General features: G+C 54.8%; 1 protein-coding gene across 1 annotated transcript in view; it reads right to left on the bottom strand.

The window, feature by feature from the left end:
• Positions 1-5086: 5086 nt before the first annotated feature.
• Positions 5087-23836, bottom strand: part of SPTBN2 (spectrin beta, non-erythrocytic 2) — a 43617-nt gene continuing 24867 nt past the window's right edge. The window contains 23 exon segments of the mRNA XM_047775147.1: positions 5087-5934; positions 6567-6609; positions 7127-7300; positions 7546-7766; positions 7970-8020; positions 8104-8179; positions 8272-8414; positions 9230-9426; positions 9675-9759; positions 10575-10713; positions 10809-11053; positions 11748-12122; positions 12837-13041; positions 13226-13356; positions 13440-13700; positions 14803-14892; positions 15184-15408; positions 16558-16821; positions 18588-18734; positions 18973-19063; positions 19268-19470; positions 20627-21383; positions 21710-21847. Of these exon segments, the coding sequence (XP_047631103.1) occupies positions 5701-5934; positions 6567-6609; positions 7127-7300; positions 7546-7766; positions 7970-8020; positions 8104-8179; positions 8272-8414; positions 9230-9426; positions 9675-9759; positions 10575-10713; positions 10809-11053; positions 11748-12122; positions 12837-13041; positions 13226-13356; positions 13440-13700; positions 14803-14892; positions 15184-15408; positions 16558-16821; positions 18588-18734; positions 18973-19063; positions 19268-19470; positions 20627-21383; positions 21710-21847 (4495 nt within the window). The 3' untranslated portion in view covers positions 5087-5700.

Raw genomic sequence — 23836 nt, 5'->3', positions numbered from 1 at the left:
GCGGTTTTCTCAGAGGCCTGGCCATCCTCTACGGCCGCTTGGGAGAACGTTTTAGAAATACGGGCGCGCCACATTTTAGGCAAACCTAATCTTTCTTTGTAGAGTTTTTAAACATAATTAAAAAATTTTAATTGCAAACATTATTCATTGGTGAGGAAACGGAGGACTAAAAATGGCAGAGCTGAGTAGCTCTAAGAGGCTAACTTAATCAGTTAAGTTTCGTTTGTCGTATGTATTCAAAGGCGAGTTTTCCCTCCCTAGCTAGAGAACTAGGCCCTAATTGTGTGTCATTCGCGTTTCTGGTCCTTGGCGAGCACACCAAAGGAATACCTGGTGTGCAGGCCCAGAGAGGGTTCTGTTTCAGGGGTAGCCCAGCGTCCCCACGTGCACACCAAGCCGCTGGAGGGCTGGGAAATTGAGTTCCCTGGCACTTCCTCGCTTTCAGAACTCAGCTGTGGTCCAAGGGCACCTCCTGGTGGCAAGAAGGGAAGTTATTAATGTGAATTACTCGCTGTTAGCTTTGAACAAAGAATAGACATTTATGGAGATGGATGGCCTGAGCTTATCTCCGGGTAGAGCATGCCAGGTTGGTTGTCAGTCACCGTTCCTCCCTTGATATCCTCTCAGATACTATCAGGCACAAATTCTCCAGGCTGCTCTCTTCCTGCCCAACTACTTTGTTATGTTTCTTTCCCTGAATTCTTTTTGAAATCCCGGCAATTTCAGAAGAGCCACTGTTCTTCCAATTCTGACAACACTCATGTTTGTCTCCCACCTAATTCTATTTCTCTCTCCTCTTCCCGGTCATTTCCAGTTTCTCTCTACGCTCAGACTTTTGAAACATGTGTAGGGACCTCCTTGCCCATTTCTGAAATAGTTTACAGTCATCTTCACCATTACTGGGTTTTTTTTTTTTTCTTTGTCTTTTGTCTTTTTACGGCCACACCTGCAGCATATGGAGGTTCCCAGGCTAGGGGTCGAATCGGAACTGTAGCTGCCGGCCTACGCCGGAACCACAGCACCTCGGGATCCGAGCTGCGTCTGCAAACCTACACCGCAGCTCATGGCAACACCAGGTCCTTAACCCACTGAACGAGGCCAGGGATCAAACCCACAACCTCATGGTTCCTAGTCGGATTCGTTAACCACTGAGCCACGATGGGAACTCCTAGTTCCCTGTTCTCATTTATTCCCTTTTACCTTCCTTCACCTTCCCCCATAGGCAACCATTAAATGACTTTAGTGTGTATTATTTGTTTGTGTTCTTGAAAGACATGTCTTTTTTTTTTTTAATTGAAGTATAGTTGATTTACAGTGCTGTGTTTCTGGTGTACAGCGAAGTGATTTCAGTTATATATACTTTGTTCATATCCTCTCCATTATAGGTTAGTACAAGATATTAAATATAGTTTCCTGGGCTATATAGTAGAACCTTGTTTATCTATTTTTAAAATAATAGTTTGTATCTGCTAATCCCGAACTCCTAATTTATCCATCTCCTCAACCCCCCTTTGGTTACCATAAGTTTGTTATCTACAAGACATGTCTTTTTTTTTTTCAATTGCACCCATGGCGTGCACAAGTTCCTGGGCAAGGGATTGAACCTGCACCACAGCAGTGACAGTGCCAGATCCTTAACTGCTAGGTCACCAGGGAACTCCCAAGGCATGTCTTTTTAGTGCACATCTGCTTTTTCCATTTTATTTATTTTTAATTATATTATTTTATTTTATTTATTTGGTGAAGGGAGTTGCAGGTGTTTATTGCAGGTGCCAGGCAAGGAATCCAGGCAGCTGGTGCTCAGAACACCCCAACTCCCCAATAGCTTTCAGGGGAAGGGTTTTAAAGACAGAGTAAGGAAGGGGCTTGTGGGTTGCATGATCAGCCAGCACATGGACATTCTTCTGATTGGCTGGTGGTGAGGCATCAGGAGTCAACATCATCCACCTTATGGTTCCAACAGGTCTGGGGTCTCCATCCTGGTAGGCAATTTTTCCATTTTAAAACATCCTATTGGAGTTCCTGTCGTGGCGCAGTGGTTAATGAATCCGACTAGGAACCATGAGGTTGGGGGTTCGATCCCTGCCCTTGCTCAGTGGGTTAACGATCCAGCGTTGCCGTGAGCTGCGATGTAGGTTGCAGACGCGGCTCGGATCCCGCATTGCTGTGACTCTGGCGTAGGCCGCTGGCTACAGCTCCGATTAGACCCCTAGCCTGGGAACCTCCATATGCTGCAGGAGCGGCCCAAGAAGTAGCAAAAAGACAAAAAAAAATAAAATAAAACATTTTATTGTGGACATTTTCAAAAGGCACAAAGAGTATTATGAATTCCTATGGACGCTTTATTCAGCTTTGACAATTATCAGCATTTTGCTGATCTTATTTCATGTAATCCTTCTACTTTTGTTGGTGTTTATGGGAGGGTGGGTGGGTACGTTGGAGATTTATTTTATTTTATTTTTTGTCTTTTTGCCATTTCTGGGGCCGCTCCTGCAGCATGTGGAGGTTCCCAGGCTAGGGGTCTAATCGGATCTGTAGCCACTGGCCTACGCCAGAGCCACAGCAACGCGGGATCTGAGCCCATCTGCGACCTGCACCACGGCTCGCGGCAACGCCAGATTGTCAACCCACTGAGCAAGGCCAGGGACCGAACCCACAACCTCATGGTTCCTAGTCGGATTCGTTAACCACTGAGCCACGATGGGAACTCCACGTTGGAGATTTTAAAAGGCAAATCCCAGGCATAATGTCATTTCCCCTGTAAAGATTTCATTACCCGCCTCTAATTAAAAAGCTCCATGCTATGCTCATATCATCTAATATCTGTATTCAGATTTCTCCTAGATTGTTGCAAGTGTATCTTTTTACATTTGGTTGCTCCTAATATGGATCTAGACAAAGCCCACCCATTGTGCATCTGGGTAAGTTAATTTATGCAAATGTTTATGTAAATTGTGCTGTATAGTTCACTGGGTTTTTGTTTTGCTTTGTTTTGCCATGCCTGATGGATGTAGAAACTGGGGCCAGGGGTCAAATCCAAGCCATACCAGTGACCCAGGCCTCTGCAGTGACAGCAGTGGATTCTTAACCCTCTGTGCCAGTGGAGAACTCCTGTTTCTTTTTTTTTTAATTTTTAAAATTAAAGTATAGTTGATTTAAAATGTTCTGTCAGTTTCTGCTGTACAGCAAAGTGACCCAGTCATACTTACACATATTTTTTCATATTACCTTCCATCATGTTCTATCACAAGTGATTGAATTATACAGTAGCATCTCATTGCTTATCCATTCTAAATGCAATAGTTTGCATCTACTAAGCCCAAACTCCCAGTCCATCCCACTCCCTCCCCTCCCCCCCCCTCCCCCTCGGCAACCACAAGTCTGTTCTTAGTGCCTGTGGGTCTGTTTCTGTTCTGTAGATAGGTTCATTTTTGTCATAGTTTAAATGCCACATGTAAGTGATATCATATGGTATTTGTCTTTCTGACCTACTTCACTTAGTATGAGAATCTCTAGATGCATCCATGTTGCTGCAGATGGCATTATTTCACTCTTTGTGATGGCCGAGGAACATTCCATTGTGTACATGTTCCACATTGTCTTTATCCAGTCCTCTGTTGATGGACATTTAGGTTGTTTCCATGTCTTGGATATTGTGAATAAAGCTGCTGCGAACAGAAAGGTGCATGTACCTTTTTGAATCGTACTTTTGTCGGGATATATGCCCAGGAGTGGGATTGCTGGGTCATGTGGTAGTTCTATATTGAGTTTTCTGAGGAGGAACTCCTGTCTCTTCCTTTTTTCACTAAGCACTGCTACTGTGCGGTGTCTAACAACTGAGTAATACTCCCTGGTGTGCAGCCACCGTATTTGACGAAGCCATCTCCCAGCATGGGACACTCAGGTTGCCTCCGACTCCTTACTGTAGTTGTCAACCAGGTTGCAGTCAACATCCTGTTTTAATTATGTGTGTTCTAATGGATTGGTGTGAGAATTTGAGGGGAGATGAACCCAGGGGTGGAACTGTTGGGTTGCTGGCTTGTAGGGTGCATGTGGGACTAACCGTCCAATCATGCCAGGTTGTCCTCTGGAAACCAGGCGACTCTGCCACCTGCAGCACCTGAGGGGCCCTGCATCTCAAGGTCTCTACCAATGTGTGACATTATCCAATTGTCTAATTTTGCCAGTATAAGAGGTATAAAGTGATATATCATCTTTGCTTTAATTTGCATCTGATTATTAAAGATTTTAAGCATCTCTTCTTGTTCCTCGTAAGTTTTTGGGGTTAACTCTTCTGTAACTTTTCTTTCCTTTTTTTTTTTTGGACTGCACCCATGGCATATGAAAGTTCCCAGGCCAGGGGTTGAATCAGAGCTGCAGCTGCCAGCTACAGTCACAGCCCAGCCACAGCAACGCTAGATCCGAGCCGCGTCTGTGACCTACACCACAGCTCATGGCAGCGCTGGATCCTTAACCCACTGAGTAAGGCCAGGGATTAAACTCGCAACCTCATGGTTCCTAGTCATATTTGTTTCCACTGCGCCACGACGGGAACTCCCTGTCTGAACTCTCTTGATCCTCTTTTGGGGTCTTCTCTATTGAGACAGAAGCGGGGGAGAAAGAGGGGTCAGTGTTCCCTGCCTGTGTGTTCCACTCTCTGCCGTAAGGCTGAGAAATGGCTGAGACAAGACTTCCGGTTTTGAAAACAGTTGAGAGAATCATGAGTGAAGAAAGTTGTGCACCAGGAAGTAGTTCCCGGCCCTGGTCTCCTGTGTCCGGGTTCCACTCTGGCCACAGCATTCGAGCCCCCCGAGAAACACATTGATCTGAGAGCCTCCCTACCTTGGCTTCATTTTCCCATGGTGATGACCTCCACTTTGCTGGGCTGCCCACTGTCAAGCCTCTTTTTAGACCAAGACGTTCAGCACGGGTCAGGACGGTGTTAACAAGGGGTATAAATGTTAAAAGGCAGTGAACAACTCCCTTCCTGGTGCCCAACTTTCATGGGGTGGAACGTGGGGGTGGAGACACGGGCAAAGGCAGAGAGGCTTGTGGTCAGGAAAGCAAAGACACCCCGAGGCAGTAAGAGAAGCTGAGCTGTTTAATCACCTCCTTGGCCAGACTCAAGGCTGTGGTTGCCCCTGAACAACTCACACCTGGAAGCTGTTGAGAATCGCTGGAGATGGAGGGGCCGCTTGAGCCAGAGGATGAGGAAGGGCGGGGTGGGGGAGCTTCAGCATCTCTGACTCGTCACCTGGCAAACTTGCCCCCAGGTCCTGCTTCAGCTCTTTGAGGTTCCTAGCTGGTCCCCAGGGGCAAGGAATGGATGGCGTGCCCTAGCTGTGGCGGGAGGATGGCCCTGAGGGGGGGACAGCCATTCCCCGCATGGCCTACATTGAGGGCGCAGCGCTGTGCGCGCTGTGGTGGGGGTGGAGGCGTAAGGCTGGGGGAGAGGGGGGAACGGAAGGAGTGGAATTGGGGGTTGCCTGGGTCCCACCACCAGTCTGGAATTAAATAGCGGAAGAAAAGGGCTGCCCTTGGGAACACGGACTTGTCCCCAGAGACAGTTCCTGGTGATGGGTTGACCTTGGCAACAGACCCTAGCAGCAGGCAGTTGTCCCAACAAGAGGGTGGTCCCTGTCGACGTCCCTGGCAGTTTCCTGGACAGAGGGAGGGAGTTGGCCGGGAGTCTCGCCTCTACTACTTGTTCTTCTTGAAGAAGCTGAAGCGCTTTTCTCGCTCTCGTTCCCTGCCATCCTTGCTGCGAAGTACGACAGGTCCCTCAGCCCCGACCGGTGATACCGGGGGCATGGTCATGGCCCGGGTCATGCCCCGGGTGGCACTGGGCACCGCTGGCTCTTCAGGCTCTCCAGAGGCAGAGGAGGCAGTGGCAATGGCCGCGTTCACCACCCGCAGCCACGAGCTCATCTCTGCCTGCAGGGGGCGTGGAAAGACAGCTGGTCAACTTCAAGGACCAGCATGAGCGTTCCCGCCGTGGCTCAAATCTGACTAGCATCCACGAGGACGCAGGTTCAATCCCTGGCCTCACTCAGTGGGCTAAGGATCTGGTGTTGCCGTGAGCTGTGGTGTAGGTCAAAGACGTGGCTTGGATCTGGCATCGCTGTGGCTGTGGCGTAGGCTGGTGTCTACAGCTCCGATTTAACCCCTAGCCTGGGAAACTCCATATGCGGCGAGTACAGCTCTAAAAATACAAAATAAATAAATAAATAAATAAATAAATAAATAAAGACCAGCATGAAAGGGGGACAGGGGTGTAAGGCTAGGGGAAGGGGGGGTGCGGAGGGAGTAGAACTGGGGGCAACGTGAAAGGAGGTGGCAGAGATGACTGTTCCATCTCATTGGAGGAACAAACTCCTTTAAGGTAGGGGATGAGTTTTGGGGTGGCCTTCACAAGCATTCAGCTGGCACATGGTGGGCCATCTGATATCTGAGAATGAAATGCTTAAGACAAGGAGAAAGGGGAGCCGGAAGAAAGGGGGCTGTCCCCCGGAGGGTCTGAGCATGCACGGAGAGACGGGGCCCTGGGCGGAGAAGGGACAGCTCACCTCGTCCTTGGCCTGGAATAGGTATTCCTTCCCGTCCTGTAAGCTGTTGGGTGAGAGAAACCAGAGCAGAACTGAGCATCTGATTGGCCAGATCGGGGCTGGTGAGCGTGCAGTTACCACCCTGAGACCAGGCTGGAGAACATGCCCTGGGCGCTCAGAGCCAGACTGGACACGTTCTGCGCATTCTTCAGATTCCCAGGACCGTGCAAATCCTTCTTGACTAGCTGCCAAGGACCAGGGCAAGCTCCCTTCCATCCCAGGCCCTGCCTCCTGCTTGCTGGCAGGTGCGGGCAGCCCCCGGAGTCCCTGGAGACGGGGGAGTGCCAGCACTCTGCCCAAGATCCCACGCAGGAGGTTTTCAGCCTCACAGGCCTGCATCTCGGTGCTCCTGCTCCTCCTGGCGTGGAATACAACCAGATCCCCCGCCTCCACCTCAGCTACGTCTCTGTCCCCAAATGCCTGGCCCTATAACTCTGATCTCTCCGGATCTAGCTCATGGCTCCCAGGCCTTATGTCACTGCAACGTCCCCTCCCATCCTGAGGGCACATTCTGGTCCTACCCCAGCTTGAAGACATGCTTGCGCTTTCGATAGTCGAAGGCAACGCTGCCCTGGGCCCTGGCCAGGCTGACAGGCACTTCCCCGTGGTAGGGCACTCCGGCGCTGGCTGCCTTCGCGTCCTTGTAAAAGCCAAGGCTCCCGCGCCGCAGGACGCAGTACACGTTCTGCCATGACCTGGGAGGGACGTGGTGCAGGTGACGCAGGTGACTGGAGGGCCTTTGAGGGGCCGGTAACCCTGGGAACAGCTTGGGGGTCGGGGGACTCCCAGCGCCACGCCTGTCGCCGGGCCCATCCTCTTTGTACCCTCTGGCCTTTGCTTGAGGGCCCTCTCTGCTCCCGAGCCCTCCCCCTCCCGCCTGGATCTAGGAAGGGGTTCTGGGCAAGCCCCCCCTGCCGGCCTGTGTAGCCAGAGCCAGTACCTGTTGGCGGCCTTCTTGCCGAAGGCCTCCATCTCCTGCTTGCGGCACAGCATCCCCTCCATCTGTTCCTGGGCAGAGAGCTCCGGGCCTCGAGTGGGCAACGTGGCAACTCGGGCTGACTCGGACGACCTGCTCTGGGGCATTACAGGAGGGGCTGGGCCCCCTGTCCGCGTCTGCTTCTCTCCTCGTGGCCCATTGGCTTCGTCGCCAGCGCCAGAGGCCTGGGAAGCAAATGGTATTTGTGGCAAAAGCTCAGAGGGGGGCTAGACTCTCAGGCTGAATGTCCAAGAGCTGGTCTTGCCCCCACCACGTTGCCTTTGAGTCTCTCTCCTCTCCTCACCCCGGCAGCCCCACCACCCAGCTCATACCCCTCGTCGCCCCTCTGCTCCCAGGTATCACACCCATGCCTCCAGGAGAAACTCACAGGCCCTTCTGGGAAGCTGCCCTGCTCGAGTCTCTGTTGTTCCATCAGGGGCTACAAGGACAAGAAGCCGTAAGACGATGCACACAGGGAGGGGCTGAGATCCTGATGGGGGTGCTCGGGGCGGCAGGGGTCACCTGGGGGGATTCGGCATCTGTGCAGACTCCGTTCACGCTGGCTGGCTGTGAGGATGCTGGTAGGCAGGGGTGGGCTCTGGAGTGGCACAAGGGGACAGGGAATGCTAAGTCTTCGGGTTGCTCAGGCTCAGCCTCGTCTTCCTCCCCCGTCAGGGTCCCCACTCTCACCCGTCCCAAGTAGCCTCAGGGGCTGCGTGGCTGTCCACCAGGTCCCCTGCAGGCAGACTGGCTGTGGGCGCTGGAGCAGGAGGCTGTTTCCTCCGTTCCTCTTCCTCCCTCTTTCTTTTCCGCTCCTTCTCCTGCTCCTCCAGCTGTCAAAAATTTCTGAGGTCAGAGCATAGAAGGTCTCATCTAAGAGGACCAGGGCATTAAGGAAGCCGAAACCATCCCAGCTCTAGTCAGATGAAACAGGAAGGATGGAGAATAGAATTTCAGAAGAAGGTGAGGATGAGAGGCAACGGGGGAAGTTCCCACTGTGGTGCAATGGGATTGGTGGTGTCTTGGGAGTGGTGGGACGCGGGTTCAATCCCCAGCCTGGGAGTTCGCATCGTGGCGCAGTGGTTAATGAATCCGACTAGGAATCATGAGGTTGCAGGTTCGATCTCCGGCCTTGCTCAGTGGGTTAAGGATCCGGCCTTGTCGTGAGCTGTGGTGTAGGTTGCAGACGTGGCTTGGATCCCTCGTTGCTGTGGCTCTGGTGTAGGCCGGTGGCTAGGGCTCCGATTAGACCCTTAGCCTGAGAACCTCCATATGCCGCAGGAGCGGCCCTAGAAAAGGTAAAAAGACAAAAAAAAAAAAAGAAAGAAAAATCCCTGGCCTGGCACAGTGGGTTCGGGATCTGGCATTGCCGCAGCTTCAGGTTAGTGGAGACTGTGGCTTGGATCCCTGGCCTGGGAGCTCCATTTGCTGTGGGGCGGCCACAAGTGGAAATAAAAAAGAGGGATGTGTGTCTCTTAGGGCCACCCAGGGGAACTGATGGCTCCTACAGCTGAGGGGACAATGGGGCACGGCTCCCATGTGGGACAGGCTGGGGCAATGGGAGAAGAAATGGCTCCTGCAGGCAGCAGTGCGCACAAGGCCTGAGGGGGGGGAGGGGGCGGTGTCCCTGGGGTCCTGTAGCCCTCACCGCGGTGAGCTTCTCCAGGGCGCTGAAACGCTCCTCCCAGGCCACTGCAGACTTCTGGAAGGCCTCATGCCGCTTGATGAGGCTCTCAACTTCGTCAACTGTGCAACCCAACTCAGCACTTCGCACCAGTGGCTCTTGGCTGCACAGCCAGGCCTCCGCCATTCCTGCATCTCTCCCAAACACGAGCACCTCCAAAACTGCAGGGATCGGGGGTCACAGGGAGATGACAAATCAGAGTGGGACACAGCAGGGACAGGGCACAGAGAAAGCCACTGGTCCAGAGCAAGAACTCAGGGCAGAGCCCAGCAGTGCCATGCCTGGGTGCCTTGAATTCCGTGCCCAGGCCCCCTGATCTTACCTACCCTGGAATCTCTAGGGCGCAAGACCCCCAGCCCCTCCCCCCTGGCCTGGAGCCCTCAGTTTCCTGCCCCTCACGGTGGCTCACCAAGCTGGAGCCAGTCCATCTTCTCCTGCCACTTGTCGGCTGTCTCCTGGCGCCGTGCCTGAAGCTGAGACAGCTTCTCTGAGATCTGGGGTTGGGGAGGAGGGGTAGAGATGGGAGTTAGCACCCAGCAGGGCCTTTCTCACATGGGGGAAACTAGTGATTTCTTATTGCAAGAGGCAGACAGTCCTGGGGAAAGATAAAATGGGGGAGTTCCCGTCGTGGCGCAGTGGTTAACGAATCCAACTAGAAACCATGAGGTTGTGGGTTCGGTCCCTGCCCTTGTTCAGTGGGTTAACGATCCGGCGTTGCCGTGAGCTGTGGTGTAGGTTGCAGACGTGGCTTGGATCCTGCGTTGCTGTGGCTCTGGCGTAGGCCAGCGGCTACATCTCTGATTAGACCCCTAGCCTGGGAACCTCCATGTGCCGAGGCAGCGGCCCAAGAAATAGCAAAAAAGACCAAAAAAAAAAAAAAGAAAGATAAAATGGGGAAATCCCGTGGGAGTTCCCTTCATGGCTTAGCGGTTAATGAACCCAACTAGGATCCATGAGGATGCAGGTTCGGTCCCTGGCCTCGCTCAGTGGGTTACGGATCCAGCGTTGCCATGAGCTGTGGTGTAGGTCGCAGACGCGGCTTGGATCTGGCGTTACTGTGGCTGTGGTGTAGACTGGCAGCCGTAGCTCCGATTAGACCCCTAGCCTGGGAACTTCCATATGCCGTGGGTGCGGCCCTAAAAAGCAAAAAAATAAAAGGAGGGGGGCGGAGATCCCCGAAGATCGTTGAGGGGAGAGAGAGCGAAAGTTTTCTACAAAGGAAGACTGAGAAGAAGCCCAAAGACTGACAGGAGACATCAGCCTCGAGGCCTCCCCATGAAGAGGACCAGCCATGCCAGGCCTCTCCCACCTCCTCAGCCGCATAGTGGCTCCTGGCGAGCAGGCCCTGCCCCATGTCGACGCAAGAGGAGAAGCGGTCAGCCCTGGCCTCTATCTCTGCCTTGATGCCTTGATGGTTCTTGATGACCAGGTCTGCGGAGGACACATCCCTGGGGGTACAGAGACCAAATCATCCACTGCCTGCAACTCTATCCTGGTCACCAGCCCGCAACCCCTGGAGGCCGCCAGGCACTGTGGGCCTCACCGGGGCCGCTCCTGGGCGTCCATCTGCAGGTTCACCCCATCCATCCACAGCATCAGCTCCCGGACAGCCTTGAAGAAGCGGAACTTGTCCGTGGTATCCAGCAGCAGCTGGCGGCGGGCAGCAGAGCTTCCCTGAAGCTGCGCCCAGGCCTCGGCCACAGCCTGCATGTGGCGGCTGATCTCCTCCGCCTTGTCTCCGGCATAGGCCTTCTGGAGCCGGTGGCCGTCGTCCTGCACCTGCTGGACCTGCAAGGCCCCAGGTCAAAGTCAGCAGAGTTGGGAGACTAAGGAGCTGCAAAGGCCTGCCTTGTCCAGGCCTCTGCCCTCCACCTCCTGTCCATTTGACTAGCTGGAAAAGTGGGAGGGGGAGCAGCGGGGGGGAGGGGGCGCTGAGAGGGGGAGGGAGGAAGTCCTGCCACACTCCACCCTGCTGGGTCTCACCTGGGGGGCCTGGGCTTAGCCTGGGGGTCAACCCTTTAAAAGGGCCGCTAGCCAGTTGAACTTTCAGAGGCCCATTCAGCGCATGGGGGACCTCGAAGATTGCTAGAATGAGATTTTCAGCCTCAAGAAAGGACCGGGTGGGGAGCCGACTGGGTTGAAACAGCTGGAGGAAAGATCTATGCTTATTTTGTGTGGGTCTAACGCCTAATCCCTGATCCATCTGGGATCAACAGATGGATTTTAGTACAACATGAAGAATAGAGACATCGGAAAATGTCACAGGCCCTTAAAGAGTCTGGTGGTCAAAGGTGTGGACATGGTAGCTAGGTGTCCCCTGGCCAGAGATGGTTTCCTAGAACCATTCTAACCATCCCTAAGTGTCCCTGCGGGGGACGGCATCCCTTCACATTCCCGCACTCCGTGCAGAGTCTCCTCTGAGCACCCCTCGTCCACATCCCCCAGCCCCCAGCCCCCAGCCCCACGCGTGCTTGGGTCAGACCTGGGCGCTGAGGGCCTGGATGTCGTGCTCAAAGGCACAGTGCCGGCGCTGCAGGGCCTCGGCCGCGTTGAGATCCCGGCCGGTCCCGTCGGGAAGCTGCTGCTGCTTGTGCTGCACCCGTGCCAGGGCTTGGCGCGCCCCATGCAGGAAGCGCTGCAGCTCGTGGGCAGCTGCCAGCACTTGACCCCGCGTGTCCAGTAGCTCGAGCAGGTCAGCCCAGGCCTCGTTGAGACTGTCCTTCCACTCGGCCACTGTGGCCCGGGCAGCATGGCCCCCAGCGATGAGCCCATTGGCCAAGGCGTTGGCGCCATCCACCCGCTCCTGGCCAATGGTGCTCGTGTCCCGGGAGAACTCGCGGAATTTGTCCCGCAGCATCTGGTGGCGGAAGCAGTTGCACAGTCAATGCTGTGATACTGGAGGATGCGCTCCCTGCCTTGTGGACAAGTCCTCTCACCCCAGACTGAGCACCCACTTCTTTCCCCGGGGCCACACGGGGCCAAAATCGGTTTCTGCAGCAGGGCCAAGTTAGTGTGGGGAAGAGAGGTTTCCCAATGACCCTGGATGTGCCTGATGCCCCAGCCTCCAGCCCCCAGCTAAGGTGTCAGGCTGCTTGCAACCTTTAAGTCTTCAGACAAGGATACCCGAACTATGCGCCGCATTTCTACACCAGTGAGGGTCCAGACCCCAAAAGGTGAAGGGGAATCTCAAGTCGCCCCTATACTGAGTTCTGCTGGAAAGAGTGACTGGTCATTGCTTTTTGCCCACGTCTGTGCACGGCCCCACCCACACCCTCCTTTCTGCACTTTTTTTTTTTTTCCTCCTCTTTCTGGCTGCACCCACCGCATGCAGAAATTCCTGGTCTGGGGATCAAACCCTGCAGTGACAACACCAGGTTCTTAACCCTCTGTGCCCCAAAGGATCTCCTGCACAATTCTTCACATTAAATACCTCAAAACCTGGAGGACCACGTCTGCTCAACCTGGGCTTGCGCCCCACTGCCCACTGGCGCTCTGCTCAGGGCGAGGCGCAGGTCTCCCACCGGGTCCTCTACTCTTCCTGGACCGTGGCCGGCCCCCTCCCCACACTCACGGTCACGTGCTCGTAGTCCTGGCCCAGCTCGTGTGAGGCTGCCACAACCTCTCGCTCCTGGATCCACTGCTCCAGGTCATCCAGCTCACGGCGGAGCTGGCACAGGCGCAGGTGCTCCTGCAGGCGCTGCCGCCGCTCTCCCGCCAGCTCCTTCAGGCTGGCGTACAGCTTGTCCACCTGGGCTTGGCGGATGGATATCCGCGTGCTGCGGCGGGTGGGGGAGGACGCACTGCTCTGACCCCTCGCCGATCCCGTAGAGTCCTGTCCCTCTTAGCCACCCCGCGCCCCACTACTTGCCGAGTCCCTAAGGCTCTGCCATCTCTGCGCCTTCCCGGACCGGGCTCCCCTCTGCCCCAGGAACTGGCTCCCTTGCTGTCCACAGTGCTCACCTCTCTGGGTGCTCATGGTCAATCATGTCTTGGCTGCTGGCTGCCAGCTGGTGGATGGTCTGGGCGTAGTCGGCCAGGGCTTGTTCCAATACCTGATGCTTCTTCACCTCTGCCTGGGCACTCAGCTCGTCCTGGGGGAGGGGACAGTGGCGTCAGGGTGCAGGGGTCAAGGTGCGGGAGGAAAGAGCAGCCTGAGCTCTGCCCTGGCCCTCACCTTGGCTTTCTCCTGGCCCATCATGTGTAACTCCTGCTCTCCCATCCAGGCCTCCGCCTCTGCGGCATCGCGGTAGAACTGCTGTGCCCGCAGGGCCTCCTCCAGCCGCTTCCCTCGGAGCTCCAGCTCGTGGCCCAGGCGCTTCCACATTTCCTGTAGCTCAGCCAGCTCCGGGCCTGCTGCGGCCGCACCCAGAGCGCGCTGCCGCTCTGTCAGGTCCGCGATCCGAGGCTCGTGACCCTGTATCTCCTTTTGCAGGGTCTGTCCGGAGCAATAGGAGGGGAAAGGCTGAAAGGCTTGCGAAGGGGTCCCCTCTCCCTACATCCCCCCTTACACCTACTCCACAGCAAGCCCCATTCACACTCTCGATTCGTTTTTGGTTTTGTTTTTTCTTTTCTTTTGTGGCTGCACTGGTGGCACATGTAAGTTCCCAGGCTAGGGAGCCAATCGGAGCCTCATCTGCAACCTACACCACTGATGTGGCAATGCCAGATTCTTAAGCCACTGCACCAAGCCAGGGAGCTGGCGACGCCATAGAGACAAGCGGGATCATTAACCCACTGCGCCACAGTGGGAACTCCACACACTCTTGCTCCTTGTCCTTCCTGAGGCCGATTCGCTTCCCCTCTCTTCTGGCCCAAGGATGTGAGGATGACACCTCTCAAGTCACATGATCTCCTAACAGGGGACACCCCCCCACCCCCAGTCTCTGGGCAAGGAAAGGCCAACCACTGAGGTCTAGGATGACACACAGCATCTAGGGGAAGCTGGAGAAACCTCAGGACTCTTTTTTTTTTTTTTTTTTTTTTGCTTTTTAGGCATATGGAGGTTCCCAGGCTAGGGGTCTAATCAGAGCTACAGCTGCCGGCCTACACCACAGCCACAGCAACTCAGGATGCAAGCCTCATCTGTGACCTACACTATAGCTCACAGCAATGCCAGGTCCTTAACCCACTGAGCAAGGCCAGAGATCAAGCCCGCAACCTCATGGTTCCTAGCCAGGTTCCTCTCAGCTACGCCACGATGGGAACTCCCTCTTCTTCTTCTTTTTTTTTTTTTCAACAGTGACATCTGCGGCATATGGAAGTTCCTGGGCTAGGGGTCGAATCAGAGCTGCAGCTGCTGGCCTACACCACAGCCACAGCAATGCAGGATCCAAGCTGTGTCTGTGACCTAAGCCGCAGCTTGTGGCAACGCGCTGCATCCTTAACCTACTGAGCAAGGCCAGGGATTGAACTCGCATCCTCATGGACACAATGTTGGTTTCTGAACCCGCTGAGCCACAACGGGAACTCCGAAAACAAACTATCAAGTCTGGGGAAGCTCTTGGGACCCTGTAATTTGTCTGTGGCCTCTGCCTCACCTGGTTTTTCTTCATGAGGAGCTGGACACTGGGCAGGTCCTTGCCGTGTTCCATGGAGCTAGCCATGGGTAGCCGCTCTGTCACCCACAACTGGATGAGAAAGAGGGGGTCAGTGGAGGTCCGGAGGGCGGAGGAAGAGCTGGGGGAAGGTTTTCTAGGGCTCCTGGTCTATGTGTGTTGGGGACAGTCATCCCTGGCTCTGGGGTCAAGGGACCTAGAGGGCATCCCCAGGTGTCCCGAGAGGGTAGATTCAAGGCCAAAGGGAAGGGAAACAGAGCGCTGCTCGCACCTCCCCAGCACCAGGAAGGAGACTCGAGAACCAAAGGCGGGAGCACGTTACCGTGCAGGAGACTGAGCCCAGCCCAGATCCCAGACACTCACAATCTCATCTGCCACGTCCCGGTGGAACTGGTGCTGCTCGCGAGAGGCTTGCAGGCGCCGGCAGCGCTCCTTCATGGGCCGGCACAGGGCCCTGAACTTCTCCTCCACGGCCCTCGAGGTCCGCTCCACCTCTCCTGCACCCTGGTCCTCCTGTGCCAGCGCCTGAGCCTGAGCCTGGATCGCCTCCACCTCCTTCTCCCGCACAGCCATCTCCCTTTCCAGCATCTGCCAACCAGAAGAGGAAGGCGACGTCACCACCACACCTCCACCTTCAAACCCAGAGGAGACACGAGTCTATCTCAAGCCAGTCATGAATTCTTGTCATGGCCTCCATCAGTGGATCTCAAACTTTAATATATACAAGAATCCAGAGTGTGTGGGGGACAACTGTGTCAGCTGTCAACTGACTGTCTCTCTGTCCCAAATCCATCTCTGTTCCAAGTCCATCTTTGCCCATTTTGAGTCACTGGAGCTGGACCCTGAAAACATTTCTTTTGCCAGCTGGTGCAATGGTAGGCTCTGTCAGTAGAGGGCGCTAGAGGGATAGCACAATGCCCAGGCAAGGAAGGGGCTTCTCGGTAGTTTCAGCACAGCTGCCCCTGGTGTGCAGGAGACCCAGTGGCTCTCACTCTCCAGTGAGTTTTGTTGGCATCCCAGTGGCAACTTCCTGCTGGTCAGCCTTGGCCTGCCAGCTTCAGACCTGCTCTGGTCTGTGATGCCCCCAGCAAATTTCTGCACCATTCCGCAGGCCTCTGCCTTTCCCAGCAAGGTCTGAAACTCAGCTTTGGGGTGGGGGAAGGCATCCTGTTCCTTCCTGGGGACCCCTCCTCAACCCTAGAGGTAGTCGCTGCTCCCTACATTTGCTCTTCTGGTATTCTTTAGAGCAGGGATCAGCAAACCCAGCCCCCTGCCCGTGTTTGTAAATAAAGTTTTATTGGCACCCAGACACACCATTCTTTGGTGTATCATGCATGAATGCTTTTACCCTATAAGGACAGAGCTGAATAATTGCCACAGAGACTGTGGACCCCTCAAAGTTCAAAATATTATTTGGCCCTTTGTGGAAAAATGTTTTCTGACTCCTGCTTTGGAGTTCTCTTTACAAACCCCACTGGTAGTTAACCAGCTTTTATTAATTAATAGTTCTTTTCACTAAAGTGTCCTTGTTCAAATTAGAGTGTGGCTTCTGTCTCCCGATTTTACTCTGACACATGCACTCCTGGAGATTCTGACACCAGTGGCCGTGGAAATCGCTTTGAGAAACACCAGTGAAGGAGCCTGCGAGGCCTGAAAATGGCCTTGAGAGTCAAGAGCTACAGATACGCTCCTCCTCGCTTCTGCTGCTCCCCCTCCCACCCGAGGCCCTCGGCGCACCTGCTGCTTCTTGAGCAGGATGTTGACGCTGGTGAGGTCCTTGCCGTAGTCGTCGGAGTGCAGCTGGGCCTGCAGGCTCTCCAGCCAACTCTCCAGGGCCGAGCAGCTCTGGGCAAACAGCTCCGCTCTGTTGGCATCAAAAAGGCTGCGGGCTTTGGCCTGGGTGGTGGTCTCCAGCTCGTCCCAGCGCCTGTGCAGCTCCTCCAGCTTCTCCCACACCAGTGCTTTCAGCTCTGGCTTCTCGAGAGTCAGCTCCCGCCCTTCCTGGGTGTGGGACAAGGAAGCGGTCAGTGTCAGAATTCGAGGTCACCGAACTTCACGGGCTGATGGCAGAGACCTGAAGTGTGGGCCGTGGTACCAAGTTCTTGGATGCTCTCCGAGCTAAGGTTCCCGACTTTCGCTGCTGAGTAAAAACCCTTCTTGCTCCTTCTTCCAAGTGCAGCTCAAACCTCGTCTCCACTAGAAGCCACCATACTCTTTCCTTATTTTGAGCGCCCTGGTGCTTGTGGTTTCTAGGGTCATACTGCACAGGGTCTTGAGTTACTGGCCATCATTTCATGTTTCTCAGCTTATTACCTCTCACCTGAACTATGGCAAGCGCGTCTCACCTGGTTTGCCCAAGACCAGCCTTTCTGCTTGAGGACTTTTTTTTTTTTTTTCCCCCAAGGTAGGCTGGAAATGCCAGGAAGTTATTGCCCCTTGAAGCAGCCCTCAACCAGGGGCAGACAGGGAGTTGGTGGGCAAACTCTGGGCATCCTTTGCTTTGGTTGGGGTGATTCCAATGCATGTTCCACACGTCTCCCAGGGTGTCCCATGAGGACTGAGTGCCAGGTGCCCACCGGGGTAACTGGCACTTAGGTGGCCCCTTCACGGACTGCCTTCGGTTTTCCGCCTCACCTCCCTATGCCCTGCAGTCACCTCCCAAGGAAGTAGCCTGTGTTGGAAGCCTCGCTTCAGGGTTGGCTTCCAAGGGGAACACCCACCAAGACACTGCGCTCAGGCCGCTTTCTGCTCACTGCCAGGATGGCAAGCGCCAGAGTAGGGCACTACTGGGTAACCTCACGAACCTGCGGCACAATCCACTCTGACGTTCCGTCCTTACGGGGTGATCTGGCCTTTGCAGGATCCGGCCTGGCAGGCTTTCCCCACCTTTCCTCCCACGGCCCTTCGTGCTTCTGTGCTCCTGCCAGACGGACTCACGCCCTTGCTCCCTACAGGGGTCCCACTGCCACACCCCTGTCTTCCAGTCTCCCAAGAAACATCCTTCCCCAGACACCCCTGCCTGTCCTAACTCGACTCACCCTTCCTGGACCACCCCAAGGGCCCTGCTTATACGGTTCCCGCATCTCCTCTCTCCTTAGTGCCCAGGCTTTATTGGGCTCGTATTACCCTCGTTTTATGTTCTGCTCTGGGTCGAATTTAGCTGTTTGTGTACACATCTCCTGTCGTTCCTTGAGGGTGGAGCCTGCAACGGAATCACTTTTGTTCCCTACTCAGTGCCTAACCCAAGGCTTTGCATGGCGTAGCACCAAGCAAATATTTGCTGGACAGAAGGAAAAGCTGAAGACACATGGTTCTCTTCCCCTTCCCAACCTCCACACCCTTGAGGGAAGAAAAGCGCCTTTTTATATACTTTGCAGGACCCAGCGGAGCCCAGGAAGACTTGCTGAGTTGAAAGTAAGTTTCTTTCTATTTTTTTTTTTGTATTTTTAGGGCCACCCCAGTGAGGCTCCAAAGCCCCCCCTCCTTTTTCTTTTCGGGGTCGCACCTGCAGTACATGGAAGTTCCCAGGCTAGGGGCTAAATCACACCTGCAGCTGCCGGCCTACACCACAGCCACAGCAATGCCAGATCTGAGCCGCTTCTGCGACCTACACCTGCAGCTCATGGCAATGCTGGATCCTTAACCCACTGAGTGGGGCCAGGGATCAAACCCAAATCCTCACGGATACCACTCAGGTTCCTTACTGCTGCGCCACAACGGAAACTCCCCAAAGGCTCTCTTCTTGTCGCTCCCCTCCAGTCACTCACCTTGTCCACCTTGTCCAACCAGTCCTTGTTGGCGGCCAGCTCAGCCATGAACGCCTGGTGCTTCTGCCACTTGGTGTGCAGGTTGCGGGCCTCGTCATAGGACACATCCTGGGCTGTCAGCATCTTCTCGTCAATCCAGAGTTTCAGCTGGACCAACATGAGCAGGGAGAGAGAAGGACAGAGTCCATTTTAGAGGGAGGGAAGTGTGAGGCGGGAGGGGGACCAGGGTGGGTCGGGAGAGGTGGCAGATGTGCGGAGAAGGCAGGCACGGGGTCACATGCTCAGGTGTCGCTGCAGTGGACCGATTCTAGGCTCAGAGTGAGGATGCTGTGGGAAAGAGATGGCTAGGGAGTGTCCGCGGGGACAGGGGGGCCCAGCGCCTCACCTCGTGACAGTCTTGCAAGAAATGCTGCTGCTCTCGATTGTCCCGAAGACGGCCCAAAAGCTGCTGCGCTGCTTCTTGATTCTTCCTGTGTCTGTAATGACAGGCCCCTGTGAAGCCCTTGAACTTGCCGTGAAATGGTCAGGACCCTCTAATTAACCTGGAAGCCCTTGATGTTTCTCCTCTTCTACTTTTCATTGGCTCTCCCCCCCCCCGCCACCTGTCGGTCTGAGGGCCACGAACCCCATTGTCCCTCATGCCCCTTGGGCCCCTCGTGTGCCCGCTGTCCTCCTCCTACCTCCTCTCTATGGAGTCGGCCTTCTCTTGGATCTTCTCAGCATGGATGTTGCCCGCAGACACCAGCTGGCGCCCGGCCTCCAGGAGCCCGCGGATCCGCTCGCCGTTGGCATCCATGGTGCTCATAAAGTCTTCCAGTTTCTTGATGGCGGCATCAGCAGCCTGGAGTGTCCCCGGCATCTCCGTGTGAGACAAAACGTATTCCTGTGTGGGAGCGAAGATGCTGCGCTCATCTCTCAGCCTCTCCGAGGAAATCTACCCAAAGGGCACCTCTGACCAGGAGGCCAACCAGGCAGGCAGACCGTGTGGCTCTGGAGACAGAGGGGTGGGGCCTGATTATGTGGACGTCTCAGAAAGTGAGGAGGGAGCTGGGCTGGAGGGCCTTTTTTATGCATGGCCGTGCCCGAGGCACATGGAAGTTCCTGGGCCGGGATCGAATCCAAGCTGCAGCTGCAGCAACACTGGATCCTTTAACCATGGTGCCAGGCTGGGGATGGAACCCCCACCTCCACAGCAACCTGAGCCACTGAAGTTAGATCCTTAACCCACTGCACCACAGCAGGAACTCCTGGAGGGCCTTTAACACTACAAATCCTGGTCCGTCTTATTTACAGCTGTTGATTATATTTCCTTAACAGTTCTATGATGAGCCAGGGTTTTTTTTTTTTTTGTCTTTTTGCCTTTTCCAGGGCCACTTCTGCGGCATATGGAGGTTCCCAGGCTAGGGGTCTAATCAGAGCTGTAGCCACCAGGCTATACCAGAGACACAGCAACTCGGGATCCAAGCCGTGTCTGCAACCTACACCACAGCTCACGGCAACGCCGGGTCCTTAACCCACTGAGCAAGGCCAGGGATTGAACCCGCAGCCTCATGGTTCCTAGCTGGATTCGTTAACCACTGATCCATGATGGGAACTCCATGAGCCAGGTTTTCTATTTCTTTTCTTTCTTTTTTTCTTTATTTGCTTTTTAGGCCTGCACTTGCAGTACATGGAAGTTCCCAGGCTAGGGGTTGAAGCAGAGCTACAGCTGCCGGCCTTCACCATAGCCACAGCAACTCGGAAACTAAGACACGCCTGCGACCTACACTTCAGCTCACAGCAACACTGGATCCTTAACCCACGGAGCGAGGCCAGGGATTGAACCTGCGTCCTCATGGATGCTAGCTGGGTCCTTCACTTGCGGAGCCACAACGGGAACTCCCCTAATTTTTTTTCTTTAACATGCTCTGCCTGCCCATCCTGTTTCCTCACCTACTCCACCTGCCGCTGACCACCTCCCAGTTGCCACTCCTTCATATCCCCTTGGTCCCCATCTCCCACTTCTTCCCGATGGGGACACTGCCTCCCTGGACTCTTACCTGGCTGCTGAGCACACCCTCGGCCTGGCGTGCATCCCGTAGGAACCCCTGGAAGCCATGGGCCTGGGCGAGACGGCCTTGCCGGCTCTCCCATATGCGGCCCAGCTCCTCCCAGCCGGTGCCCAGCGCTTCAAGTCGCTGCCGCAGGAAGAGGCACTGGGGATCAGCCTGGTCCCGGGTCACCTCCTCGCCCACAGCCCGCAGCCGGCTGTACTCGCTCTGCGCCCGCTCCACCTCTCCCCGCAGGGCTGCATGTTGGGCCAGGAGGGCCTCTGCCTCAGGCAGGGTGGCCGGCCCTTCCTCAGAGGCCACAGAGGTCTGCGTGCGGCCCAGCCAGGCCTGGAAGTCATCCAAGCTGCGCAGGAAGTCCTGCAGCCGCCGCGCCTCGCCCAGCGACTCCTCTCGCCTCCGCATGGTGGCCCTGAGGTCCTCCCAGCCAGCCTGCACCTCTCCAAGCCGGGCGTTGATGGCAGGGGCTTGGGCGGGGTGGCCAGCAGCCAGGGCGTTTGCCTCCCGGGTCAGTTCACCTACCCGGGCGGCGATGGCCTCCAGGTCCCGCTCGGTGCCCGCCAGCTTACGCTGCAGCGCCAGCACCCCGGCCAGGTCATTGCCCAGGCCCTGGGTGGACTCAATGACCTTGGTCTTTTCTCTCATCCAGGCCTGGGTCTCCGTGCACTCTAGGTGGTAGTTCTGGATGCTCAGGGCTGAAGTCAGAGCTGCCTTCTTGCCATCTGCCAGGGACCGAAACTGCTGCCACCTGAGAGCAGAGGGCGTGTCTGGAGCAGCTCAGCTTCCCCGCCCCGTCCCGTACCTTCGGCAGCCTCCTTCTGCTTCCCTCTCCCTGGTACATTCTACCACCTGCTTCTGCCACTCAGAGAAGCTGCTCCCCACCCATACCCCCTTGACTCTCCCTGTCTGCTCCCTGTCCAGGCACCAGCCTCTTCGGATGACCTTACCCCACTTTCATCACCGCCCCCTCCCACGTATTCCAGAGGGCTCTCTCTCCTCCTTTTTACCCTCCATTCCAGCCCCCATGGAACCTCTCCAGGTGCCATCCTGTCTGCTGCCTCCTCCTCACCCCACCTGTGGTTGAGCTGCTTCTGGGTGTTGATAATGCTGCCCTTCCCCGGGGGGTTGGCCTTCAGCAACTGCTCTGCAATGTCATTCACGGCAGTAATTCGCGCTGCAAGGGCGTTCATTTCGGGCTCCAGGGTCTCGAACCTGATGGGGTGGAAGAGCTGGGTGTGAGTCGGGGGAGATGGCGTACACGCCATCAATGTGAGGCTTATTCCTGGGAGCCTCTGCACCTCTTCCCCACACGATTCATAGCATCTGTGGTCGAAGGGGAGCCCCTGGCTCCCTCAAAACAAGTAGAAAAACTGTTATCTCTAGAGTTGCTCAAAAACATAATGAACATTATGGACAAGTCAGACTAATCCCTGGCACAGGGCTTCACCCCGCAGTGGAACCTCCCCTGCTCCTCCTTGGACTTACCCCTTAGCTGCCTGTCTGGGTCCACCCTTAGGAACATGTGTTTTAAAAAAGAATTGAGGAGTTCCCGCTGTGGCACAATGGGATGGGCAGCGTTGCTGCAGCACCAGGGCGCAGGTTCGATCCCCAGCCCAACACCGTGGAAAAAAGGATGTGGCATTGCTGCAGCTGTGGCATGGGTTGAAACTGTGGCTCAGATCTGATCCCTAGCCTGGGAACTCCAGAGCCATTTGGTCTTTTTTTTGCCTTTTTAAAAAAATATCCGGGAGTCTTCTATTGGTCATTTATATTCCCTTTGCTTTTTTTTTTTTTTTTTTTTTTTTTTTTGCCTGTTTGCTATTTCTTGGGCCGCTCCTGCGGCATATGGAGGTTCCCAGGCTAGGGGTCGAATCGGAGCTGTAGCCACCAGCCTACGCCAGACCCACAGCAACGAGGGATCCGAGCCACGTCTGCGACCTACACCACAGCTCACGGCAATGCTGGATCGTTAACCCACTGAGCAAGGGCAGGGACCAAACCCGCCACCTCATGGTTCCTAGTCGGATTGGTTAACCACTGCGCCACGACGGGAACTCCCCCTTTGCTTTTTAAGGCCACACCTGCGGCGTGTGGAGGTTCCCAGGCTAGGAGTCCAATCAGAGCTACAGCTGCCGGCCTACGCCACAGCCACAGCAATACCAGATCAGAGTTGCATCTGCAACCCACACCACAGCTCACGGCAACGCGGATCCTTAACGCACTGAGCGAGGCCAGGGATTGAACCCGAAACCTCATGGTTTCTAGTCGGATTAGTTAACCACTCAGCCACAAGGGAACTTTGTGTTTTTATCATTCAGTTTTTATCAGAGGTATTCAGCTCTACTGTTTTGGTGCAAAAAGCCATTGGGATGATATGCAAATGAATGGGCGTGGCTATACTTTATTTCCCAAAAAAGCAGAGGCTGAATTTAGTATAAGGATTATAGTTTCCAGACTCCTGTCATGGTTTATCTTGAAAACTAAATAGCTAAAAACAAAAACCAAAACTTTTTTTTTTCGTCTTTTTGCCTTTTCTAGGGCTGCTCCCTCGGCATATGGAGGTTCCCAGGCTAGGGGTCTAGTCAGAGTTGTAGCCACTAGGCTATACCAGAGACACAGCAACTCGGGATCCGAGCCACATCTACAACCTACACCACACTGGATCCTTAACCCACTAAGCAAGGCCAGGGATCGAACCCACAACCTCATGGTTCCTAGTCGGATTCGTTAACACTGAGCCACAGTGAGAACTCCCCAAAACCAAAACTTTAGTTACATTTTAAACCCTAGGAAATGTAACTATAGATTGAGTAGTAGATGATACCAAGGAATTGCTAATTTTGTTTTATGTGCAAACGGTACTGTATGTTGTTCTATAAGAAAACATTCTTTCCAAATTAGTTTAAGATTTATTCTTCTGTAAATAAAGCTAACTTCTTGAGAGATTAATCAATGTCTCCGTCTAAAAGGTTTATAACTTCAGGAGTTCCCGCCATGGCTTGGTGGGTTAAGAATCTGACTGCAGTGGTTAGGGTCTCTGCAGAGGTGAGGCAGGTTCAATCCCCAGCTGGCACAGTGGGTTTAAGGATCCAGCATTGCTGCAGGTGTGGCATAGGTTGCAGCTGTGGCTCAGATTCAATCCCTAGCCTGAGAACTTCCATATGCCATGGGTGTGGCCATGAAATTTTTTTTTAAAGTTTA

Source organism: Phacochoerus africanus, chromosome 4 (assembly GCF_016906955.1).
Source record: "Phacochoerus africanus isolate WHEZ1 chromosome 4, ROS_Pafr_v1, whole genome shotgun sequence".
Lineage (NCBI taxonomy): Eukaryota > Metazoa > Chordata > Mammalia > Artiodactyla > Suidae > Phacochoerus > Phacochoerus africanus.
The sequence above is the reverse complement of the archived record's forward strand: the minus strand, read 5'-3'. Positions and strand labels throughout refer to the sequence as shown.